The following is an 11,234-nucleotide window of genomic DNA, read 5'->3' on the forward strand; positions in this document are numbered from 1 at the left end:
TCAATGCCACTAACTAAGAAGCCATTTGTGAGCATCTCATTAGATAGTCAACTCATTGTATTATGTATTAAAAACATTCTTAAAAGTATAAATTTTCATAACTGTGTTAGAAACCTTTTTATAATCAGAGGTTATCCGTTCGTAAAACTTGGACTAACCCCTAAAGGAATAAACTGACAACAATACTTATTTCCACTATTATAAATTGGTTACAGAAAAAAATAAAACGGGTGAACACATGATAAAGCAACACAACTATGAGACAAGGAAAAAAAATAGGGACACAATGTATGTTTTTTGAGTCCCTTTCTAATATTGTAAATAATGTTCTAAATACATATGGATTTAGGCGTCAAAATGCTTTTTGCAGATGTCCACATCACTTTGTAAGAGAAGTCAAGCATGGGAATTAGTTGCTCAGAGAAAGGAGGTTGAAATCATACTATTTCAGCATATCCTCAGAATACTAAAATAATTTTGGCGCCCATTGTAGAGCAAGAGAAAGAACATTCTGGTTACCCACAAAAATAATAAAAGGAGGATACTACATTCGTTTTGTCTGAAGATCCTCTACCTTAACCTAAGTCGACTTATTAGCAGTAATAACAGAATTGCAAACTAATAACAAGCAAATGAAAACTCACACTACAAGAAAACACGTCTATTGAAAGCGTGGCGAAAAGCTAAAAAAAGCGTGGCGGTTGCTCTATCGCCACACTTTTGGTGACCTATTGCCACGCTTTTTACAACTGGCCACCTGTTAAAGCGTGGCGATAGGTAGAGATACGGCCACGCTTTTAAAGCGTGGCGATAGGGAGATATACGGCCACGCTTTAAAAGCGTGGCGAAAGCCTTGTTAAATTAAAAAAAAATTCTTTTCCTTATTTGAACTTAATTACTACACAATATAAATTTTCAATCCTTTTTTATTACCAAACCTATAAATATAGTATGCAATTTTTATTGCAAGACAAATCAAACAGTAATTAGTGACATAATTTTGCTATAATTATTTTATACATTAATAAACTAATATTCAAATACAAAATAAATCTCGAGTTTAAATTCCAAAACTAAAAATGGTAGAAAAATACAGAAACAATACAACTTAAACACTAAGTCCTTTGTTGTTCTTTCTTCCTCTAGCCCTCTCAAACTTCCTTCCCTTAGATCGTACATAAGGCTTGGTATGGCTATGAGGAACACCAGGACCAGGACCAAAATGTTTCACAGCTTCCCTGAAATAGCAAAATCAACAAGGGAACAAAAAACATGTTTAAGTTACAAAAGATAAAGTAAGACATAACACAAGAAGAAGCAAGAGTGTAATACTCCAGAATCCCCAATTTTTGGCTGAATTAGGACATAGCAAAGCCAAACTTACAATCTGACTGAGCAGAACAAGTCCTTTTCCATCAACACATCATTTCTGATTATAGTAATCCATTGACTCCTCAGCAATTGGAAAGAACTGCAGCACATTTAACTTACCAAATATAAATAAAACTGAGCAGCATAAAAAGAAAGATGGAGTAAATGCAAAGCAGGTTCATTAAATTTAGAAGAAAATATTTAGATACTACTCACCTTCAAGAATAATAGAAGACTAGAAATCATCAACCTTGTTCATTCCAGCCTTACAGTGGACAACCACAACATTCTCAATATCTAACTTCAACCACGAGTATGCACTATGACAGAAAGAGATAACTAGTTGAAGTGGTGGGCAATTATGATCATCAAATGGAAAGCTAGCCACCTGAAGAGAGAATTTGATATTGTAGATGAAAGCAGCAGTTGGTTTGTAAAACAAATCTAAGTGCTGAAAAAACCTAAAACCCAAGTGAAACAGAAAGCTGACACATGTAGTCTAGGTGTTGGAAATTAATCAAGACATCTGCATGAACACTCTATTTCCTTGGAACATTTATGATCACATTAAAAGAGATAATGTTGTTAAGTAGAGTAATATTATATGGTCTAGTAATCAATAATTATTCCACGATTTCCCAGGCTGAGAAACCACGTTAACAATATGGGCTATGATATGTAACACCTAAAAAAATAATAAATAAAATTCTAACAACATGCATGGATTGGCTTCTCTAAAATGATACTCACACCTTCAATCTAAAGGTGCTTCAAAGGGAATAAGCAACAGTTTCCCCAATAGTTCCAGGTGCAACACCACATGCCAGGCGAGTTGTCACACTCAACTCAGAATCTTGCACTAGACCAAATGGATTGGATTTAACTAACCAATCTTTCAAAGACTCATAAACAGCAAAGTTTAGATCTACAATGGAACCTGGGAAACAAGAAAAACAATTAAAAATAAGAAAGCATTAATTCTAATAACAGCACTACAGCAGGAGAGGTGGGGGTGGAGAACTGTAGGGAGTTAATTATATCAGTTGCATGAATTGCCTAAGCACAATATTATAATTTGTCATATTTGCCATTATGATCATGACTGTAATCATCAACTTTATAAAGAATTAAAAATGAAAAGATTATTCACAACTCTAATGACTGAAGGAAGCCAACCCTTATATAAAGCACGTGGGCCTTCTTCTCTAAGCACAGTTGTCAAAGCATGGAACATCCCTCTGTACTGGTAAGGAAACTTCTCTGTCTGCAAATACAACAAAAAGCATACTATAAATATTAAGAGCAGTAGAGCACAAAGAACACGAAGAAAACCAATGTTATATCTTCTCTCTATGTGATTTGCAAACCAAGCAATTGGTAAACAGAAAAATGAAGGTAAAGATGTACCTGTACAGTTATCCTGCCTCGAACCATATCCATTGGATAAGTTGCGGACATGGCAATTATTCCAGCACGTGCTCCAGCTCCAAGATGTAAACAGGAGTCAGCTGAGATCCTCTACCAAAATCATAAGAAAAACAGTTAGACAAACAGGGTTTTATAACTGAACCCACTCCCAGCCCCTTTCCTTTCTTTGATTGAGAAAAGTGCTACTTCTTATTAATTTTCATCGTTAAGTTTTTATAGGTACATCTGTGAAAATATCAGTTAATGAGAAAGCAGTAACTGGAGACCAAAACCTGCAATCCCTCTTGCCCAACACCAAAAAACTAGATGGGGAAAGAAAACAATAAATACGGTCATATCATTTCCAGTTTTTTGCTGATACAGCTGCAGTATAGATCTGAGAGAAAACAATAGTCAATGAAACAGGACAGGGACACTTAAAAATATGTCAGATGCAATGAACAAAAAACTGAAACTTGTTAAATGAAACTGCTCCCTATATTCTGCAGTTCAAATCAGACACTACAAGAAACTTGGTGTATTACTAATTACTTACAGTCTTTATTTGGATATACGTGAATAACCCCATCTTGTATTTCAAAGTAGTGCTGCATTACAAAACAAATTAACATTCATTTAATCACAGAAGATAAAATTGGGATATCTACCTCTTCGATGATGGAAAAGTATAAAATAAATTCATAAAAACTCACATCAGACTTTCCTTCAGGTGCATAAAAGAATGGTTGTGGGTTAGGCTTTGGAGTACTGGGGTCAGATATAACTTCTTTGTCCCATGGAGCAACCGCTTCTTTAAAAACATATCTTTTTCTCATTTCAAGACACTCTTGAAGAACTACATAGACTTCTACAAATTAAAATAATTACAGTTCATATAACAGTCCATATTCTCTAATTAACCACCTAATTCAACTAAACTAAATTAGTTGAACTAAACAAGCTAAACAGAATGAGCTAAACCAGATTAATCAAACAAAAATATTGGTGAGAGCATGATCAATCAATTATTGGTGGGAGCATGGAAATAATAGAGTGCAGTATTACAGTTAAACATAGCACAATTTCTGGATCTACTATGTCTCTTCATAGCAATAAGTGCTAAATACAAAAAGAGAAGTTGAAATCAAATGAGAAAACATAATACATATAGTAGTAGTGGTAAGAGTTGCCTATAGACTATAGGGTTCCCTCCAATCTATATTTCCTTATTTAATTGCCATGTTACTACTATAAAATTGTACACATACAAATGAAAATAATCCATATAGGTAGCAGGTCCCCTATTCTGAATGCTTGTTCTTTATAAACTAACAAATATTTAATTTAACCTTACCATCCTTTACACTGAGTAAAACCAAACAGAATGCTGATATCAATATCATGGTCCAATCCAAAAAAGAAAAAGAAAAAGGAACAAATATATGTTATGTAAGGATAAGAAACACTTAAAAATATAAAATTGAAGGTGCTACCTTATTCATGGCTGCCATTGCCTTACTAGCTCCTTGCATACTAGCAGCAACATTCAGAGGAAAGACAAATTCATTCTAAACAGCAGCAGTAAAACAGGGTGGATGCTGGGGTAGCGGCAGTGGCGGAGGGTGGGTGCACAGTAAAACAGGGATTGTAAAAATTAGCTAATGAAGCTACCGAATTCATATATACAAAAAATTTTCTTAGGGCAAGAAAAAAAAAGTAGGCTACAGTTTAGGAATTGTAAAAATATAACAGCTAAAATATCAAAATTCAAAAGCTAAGATCACACAAAACAACATTCAAAATTAGGTATCCATTTTCAATTAACCAGGAAGGAACATGCGTGTTGAGCATGCGATTGACAGAGAGAACGAATCAGGGATTGAGATTCAATGGATCAAGACAGAGAGAAAGCGAACAATTATTGCAAAAATGAAATGAGAAGCGAGCATTTGAAAGCGATTTAGAGGAAAATGAAAATGGAAAGGGAAAGCCCTAAAATAAAAAAAATCGAGAAAATAAAAAAAAAATAGAAGCGTTGGAGGCGGAAAATCGATCATACCTTTGGAATCGGAGGACTTGGAGGAGAAGAGATCGTCGGGGAGATTCACCTTGCCGTCGCCCATGTTTGGTGTAGCTTGAAATTTAATTTGTGGACTTCGAACGTATGCACAAAGAGATCCAGAAGAAAGAACGGAAGAAGAACGAGAAAGAGAAGAAGAGTATGAAGTGAAGATTAAGAAGATGAAGAAGATTGTGACACGATTAGGGTATGGAAGTGGTTTCGAAGGCGAAGGGAATGGGAAGAGCTCTTCCAGGGGTAGCCAGGGTGAAAGAGCGCGATGAGGAGGGTAGCTAGCTAGGGTGAAAGAGCATCGTCAATGGGTTGGGGACCGGGTCATGGGCCGAGTCATTAGGGTTTTTTTAAAAAACCTTTTGGCCACGTTTTGTAAGCGTGGCTGTAATGAAAACCTCTCACCACGCTTTTAAAACGTCCCTGTCTCTCTCTATAGCCACGCTTTTGAAGCGTGGCAGAAAAAACCTTTTGGCCACGCTTTTAAAGCGTGCCATAATAGTATCAGGATATGGCCACGTTTTAAAAGCGTGGCCATAATGAAACCCTGTCGGCACGCTTTTAAAACGTCCTGCTTTCTCTCTATGGCCACGCTTTTGAAGCGTGGCAGAAAAAAAACGTGGCCGTTTCTCTAATAAATGGCCACCCTTTCAAAAGCGTGGCCGTTGACCCTTTTTGCCACGTTTTTGAAGCGTAGCAAGAAAAAACGTGGCCAAATCTCTATTCAATTGCTACCCTCACAAAAGTATGGCCATTGACCACTTCTGGTCATGCTTTTAAAGCGTAGCAAAAAAAAAAAGCGTAGCCATAGGCCATTTTTCTTGTAGTGTCAGCTTAATTTGTCGACCTAAGGCAAGAATGTGAAGGACATTGTAACAAAGAAGATGTTCATAATGAACATGACACGTATCTCAACTACACCTAAAGAAAAACAAATCTTTCTGCATCCACCACATGACCCCCTTACGGTTGGTATCGGTCCATACATTTAGTGGATATCATGGCTATTCCTCTTCCATTAAATTTGAGAAAGTACTGGAACTAATACTAATGGTACAATATGTACAATAGATTAAAAAAAGAAAAGATAAAATTATAATTAAAAATTAGATCATTAATTAATTATTTAATTTCAAATTTTAAAATTTGAAAAATTAGGATTAGTATTTAAACTCATTCACATCACGTACGGTTATTTCTAATTTTACCGTAACTTTTAATACACGTTCAAAATTTACCATTATCTTCTCCGGTCCTCACCTCGCGTCACTGAATTTCTCGCCAGCCATACCGATGTCGCCGCATCTTCCCACCGACACCGTCCTCACCTTCGCCGGTCAGCCCGACGCGCCTCGCTCTCCGGCGCTCAGCCTAACATTGCTGTCGCTTTTTTGCGCGCCTTTCTTCCGAACTGGCTTCGCTTTTTCCTATTTCTTCAAGCTTCTTCTCATCGATGATTCCACCATGCTTTTGTTCTTCTTCGGATCGCATGGTTAGCTTCTTTTAGATTTGAGCCCTATGCTTCACAACAGTGCCGCTTTTGTCATGCCTAGTCCTTCAAAACTATGTTTCACCCCAATAGTTGTTTCTTCTGTTTATTCATCATCTTCTTCTTCTATTTTAATGGTCAATTTAGGATGGTCATTTTAGTAGGTATGCGGATGGTTATTTTAATTTTTATATAGATAATTATTTTGATTGGATTAAATTTAGTTATATATAATTAAAATATGTTAGATGTTCAATTCATTAGATATGCGAATGATTATTTTTATAAGTGGATGGTTATTTTTACTAAGGGTGAGTGGCGTGTGGCAAGCCAAGTAACGACGGTGAAATGAGATGATTATTGATGAAGGTGGAGTGGCCGTCGGTTGAAAAAGAAGAGAGTATTTAAATGAAATGCTTTAATAAATTAGGATTTCAGATGGTTATTTTTTTAAAATAAATTTTTTAAAAATTTAAAATTTAAAATTTGATTTATTTTTATTAAACTAAATAACCAACATATTGTACACATTGTCAAAATTTCTTATTGGCTTCTTAACTAAATTCATCAAATTTTAGTTTGCCCACGACTTTAAAACCCTATGATGGTTTTGGAGATCCAACGGCACATATCACCAAATTTTATTATATGATAGATGGTTCTTAATGGTGCCTCCGGTTCAATTTTTGCCAAAATTTTCCTACGACATTATTTTAGAAGGTGTTGCTTTACTCTGTTTTTTTTTTTTACCTACAGGTTTCATCAATAGTTTTTACGAATTGGCCAATTTTTTATCAATAACTTTTTCATCCTTGTGCATCTTAGTTCATAGCTCTAATTATCAGAATGTCAAGCAAGGTCCTCTAATTATCTGAATGTTAAGCAAGGTCCATACAAGACGTTACAAAATTTTCTTACTCAATTTGACAAAGTTGCTTTGGAACTACCTTATATTTTTATTTATATGTCATCAATTATAAATTTTAGGTAAATACCCTTTCCGACCCCTGAGCATTTTAAATTGGGACATGTCGCACCTTTATCATCCAGAAACCTCAACAAGGTCCTCAACCATCAACATTAGTGGACATATCGACCCCTGTGACCGGTTGCCAACAGGTTGCCTGGATGACGTGTCAGGTGGAGGCTGAGTTGTCCAAATGCAAGTGCCACGTGTCACTAGAAGTTGTTGCATGGACTAAAAACTCCTTCCCTGCCCAAACTATTCTCAGCCCCACCAGCAACACCCTCTACTCACCACCCCTCCCCAGCACTCCTCCACCACATCCTTTCCCTTCCCAAACTATTTGCATCAGGGCTCACTCCTTCTCCGATCATGGAATCAAACATATCCACCACATCCTTTCCCTTCCCATGCATGGCCAACCCACCAATCATGGCATTCCACGCCACTACATTTCTCCTTGGCATGTTCCTGAACACAACCAAGGCAGCGCCAATCCTCCCACACTTTGCATACATGTCAACCAACCCAGTCCCCACCATGACACCCACATCCCACCCAATTTCCTTCACAGCATACCCATGAACCCACCTCCCCAAGCTCACATCCCCAGACTGCGAACAAGCCGAAAGAATCGAACAAAGGCTCACATCATTCAACACAAACCCACACTCAAAAATCATTTCCCTCAAAAGCTCAAAAGCCTCCCTAGTCATCCCATTCTCAACATACCCCACAATCATCATAGTCCAAGCAACCTCATTCCTCTCTGGCATTTCATCGAACACCTTCCGCCCATTCTCCAAACCCTCCCCTTTCACCACACCTTCCAAGACCACAGTCCAAGACACCACAGTCTTCAACCCCATATCCTCAAAAACTCTTCTAACCCCACCCACAAGCTCACACTTCACATAAACATCCATCAAAGCATTGCAGACTCTAACACACCCAGAAACCCCAAGCTTCACCACAAGTGCATGAAGCTGCGAGCCCATTTTGACACAGCCGAGATGGGAGCACTTAGTGAGGACGCAGAGTACGGAGACGGGGTCAAGGGGGAGGGGGAGGGAGCGCATTTCGGAGAAAAGGCGAAGGGCATGGTTGGGGTTAGTGGCAGAGATGAGGGCAGTGTAATTGTGGAGGAGTGTTGGGGAGGGGTGGTGAGTGGAGGGTGTTGCCGGTGGGGCTGAGAACAGTTTGGGCAGGGAGGGGGTTTTTAGTCCGTGCAACAACTTCTAATGACACGTGGCACCTGCATTTGGATAACTCAGCCTCCACCTGACATGTCATCCAGGCAACCTGTTGGCAACTGGTTACAGGGGTCGATATGTCCACTAATGTTGATGGTTGAGGACCTGGTTGAGGTTTCTGGATGATAAAGGTGCGACATGTCCCAATTTAAAATGCTCAGGGGCCGGAAAGGGTATTTACCCTAAATTTTAAATTTTATGTCGTAAATTGGTTTTACTTTCAAATGTTCTTATTACTTGAATTTCAAATATTTTTATTATTTTTAATTTTGGAGCTTTTTATGTTCATTTATTTTTAATTATTATCTAATTTTCAGATTAATTAGCTAAACTAATGTTAACTCCCAAAAATTTTTCTAATCAAATACCATATGTCTGTATCATTTTGATTCATCCTTAGACTAATTCGAAAATCTTTAATAGAAAAAAAGCTAACGTTAGAAAGACAATAACTCATAAGGAAAAGTATATGAACCAACTTCAAATTAGCCAAAAATAAAACAACTTAATTAATTATAAATATAGTAATTAGTTTTATTTATTTATGATTTAAAATATTGGTTATTAAATATTTCACCATATTCAAATTAGGAGAAGATACGTTCAGTATCATTGCAACGTGAATCACGGAAACTGATTCAATTAGCTTCCGTCTCTTCACCCTCATTTTCTCTCCAAATGCCTAAAACATGATAAATCAGAAAACAGATTCAGAACTATCCAATTTATAAAGAAAAGAAACATCCTAATGCCTAGCATAAGCACCATCCACGTAAAAGTTTTAGATTCACCCAGAGATATTTAGCTAATTTTTGGTTGAAACCGCAACTTTTTTCTTATTCTTTTTTTTTTTTTTAATATATTTTTGGCAGATTGCATTGAAAGAAAACAAAGAAAGAGGCTATATCTCATAGTAGTGTAGCATGGAGGTCTCCTAGCTCCAGCCAATGAGCATGTGACATTTCAACCTGCATGGCCACCTTATTAGCTATTGAATACCTACATTCAAAGAGCGATGGACAAGAGAACATTTTTATTAGTCTATATAACTCAGTTGACCAACAACTTTGAATTATAGAATTAACTTATAAGTTATTCACCTTAATGCCACTAGAGGTAAGCTAATTAACCTTGATAGTCTTGGATTATTTCTTCATTGAAGGCAGCACTGGCCTAATCACTGGTTCTCACTCCCGAAACGTAATCCAATATTATCTCATTATTGTCACCACAAAGTTGATGCGCTCATTGATCAAGAGAAATTTTGGGGGTACATCTCTTTCTGAGTTTTTGTGTATATTTTATACATAAATGAGTCTAGAATAATCAATATTTTTTGTTGAATTTCAGTATTTGAACAAACATTAATCAACACGTATTAGTTTTCTAGCATTTTCTTTAATATGTATGAGTTAGAAAAAACCTTTTAAGTTTAATTAAAAAATATAAAATAGACATACATTCACTATCCAAAGAAATTAATATTTTTATATATAAATCCTACATACATATTTATTTCTCTTTTAATATATATCTCAATCGTGTTACATAGACACAATATATCACCAATCAATTACTGTATAACAATGTATATTTGGCGTTTACAAAAAAGTTTGATTATTTTGCTACGTTTGATAATTCTGTCGTAAAATGTTTGATTATTTGACGAATAAATATTGGGAGACTATTTTTTGTGTTTATAAAATATTTTTTCAAACATTTTTAGTAATGAAATAGTTTTAAAGGTATATACAGAAAGAAATGTATATGAAACAATGCTCATTATTGATCAACGGAACTGTAGAGTTAAAGAAACACTATCACCAAACAAACATTATTATTTATGTCACAAAGTGAAAAATAATAATATATAAAGTAACACAAAAAATTAATTGACTAATAAATGGAACTAAGAAGATAATAGATTCGCAATTCCTCATACCTGTCTCAGAATACTTCCGACAGATAAATGAAATGCATTTCAAGAGTGAGATCCAGTCATTAGGCCACCAGCCATGTTATGCATACATATCAAGAAAACTGAAGTCCTAATAATAATGTGATAATAATGTGGAAGATTGAGCAAGGTAAGAGAGTATTTATATATGCATAGAAAGTAGTTTGGTTGGTGAATTGAAAGTAAGATATCAACAATAATTGTTTGAATTAGGAGAAGAGTTTGTATCAAACAGTGGGTTGAGAAGTCATGGTGTGGTTTAATTTCAGTCTAAGATGTAGTCCATCCATTGGTGAGTCAGATTAAAATAACTCAAATTTGAATGTTATATATTTACAGAAGAGTTTAATTTGAATGTAATGTATAAAATTATTATCTAATCACATTCTGTTTTTTTTAGGAGATAATTAATAATGTATAATTAGATGTATGTATAAAACTTATTTATATTATTAATTTTAATTTAAGAATTAAAATAAAAAAATAAAAAAATATTTGAATAATAACCTAATACACAAATATAATAACATCTAGTACAAATTAACAAATATTTCAAAATATAGTTAGGTTTTAGTAAATTATATAAAAAAATTATCTAGTTTTAACTACCATTATATTTGTAAAATTTACATATTTTATACATAACAATCATATATCAGAATGACTATAAGTTGAAAATGTTTTAAACCATTTTTATTTTTATTTATATTAAATTAGGTGGC

At 35.2% G+C, this 11,234-nt stretch overlaps 2 protein-coding genes and 1 long non-coding RNA gene across 7 annotated transcripts; all 3 read right to left on the reverse strand.

Annotated features, from left to right (window-relative positions):
* Positions 947-5,172, reverse strand: LOC107628207 (mitochondrial adenine nucleotide transporter ADNT1-like). 5 transcript variants are annotated; one of them, XM_021115639.1, is made up of 10 exons: positions 4,838-5,172; positions 4,272-4,376; positions 3,492-3,646; positions 3,335-3,386; positions 2,779-2,889; positions 2,548-2,635; positions 2,124-2,308; positions 1,588-1,691; positions 1,385-1,471; positions 947-1,238 (listed from the first exon to the last, which is right to left on the reverse strand). In XM_021115639.1, exons 3-7 carry the CDS (start codon positions 3,599-3,601, stop codon positions 2,142-2,144), a joined length of 528 nt encoding a protein of 175 aa, XP_020971298.1. In that variant the 5' UTR covers positions 3,602-3,646; positions 4,272-4,376; positions 4,838-5,172; the 3' UTR covers positions 947-1,238; positions 1,385-1,471; positions 1,588-1,691; positions 2,124-2,141. The 5 variants fall into 5 exon arrangements, with proteins under 5 accessions (XP_020971298.1, XP_020971295.1, XP_020971296.1 ...); XM_021115636.1 differs by having other exon boundaries at positions 1,588-1,759; positions 2,122-2,308; XM_021115637.1 differs by having other exon boundaries at positions 1,588-1,759; positions 3,492-3,643; positions 4,838-5,171.
* Positions 7,593-8,300, reverse strand: LOC107626919 (pentatricopeptide repeat-containing protein At5g15340, mitochondrial-like). The gene has a single exon (XM_016329809.1). It carries the CDS (start codon positions 8,298-8,300, stop codon positions 7,593-7,595), a length of 708 nt encoding a protein of 235 aa, XP_016185295.1.
* Positions 9,391-10,627, reverse strand: LOC110267537. The gene is made up of 3 exons (XR_002355270.1): positions 10,498-10,627; positions 9,656-9,837; positions 9,391-9,554 (listed from the first exon to the last, which is right to left on the reverse strand). It is a non-coding gene; the product is annotated as an uncharacterized LOC110267537 (long non-coding RNA).

The sequence above is a fragment of the Arachis ipaensis genome, chromosome B02 (genome assembly GCF_000816755.2).
Source record: "Arachis ipaensis cultivar K30076 chromosome B02, Araip1.1, whole genome shotgun sequence".
Lineage (NCBI taxonomy): Eukaryota > Viridiplantae > Streptophyta > Magnoliopsida > Fabales > Fabaceae > Arachis > Arachis ipaensis.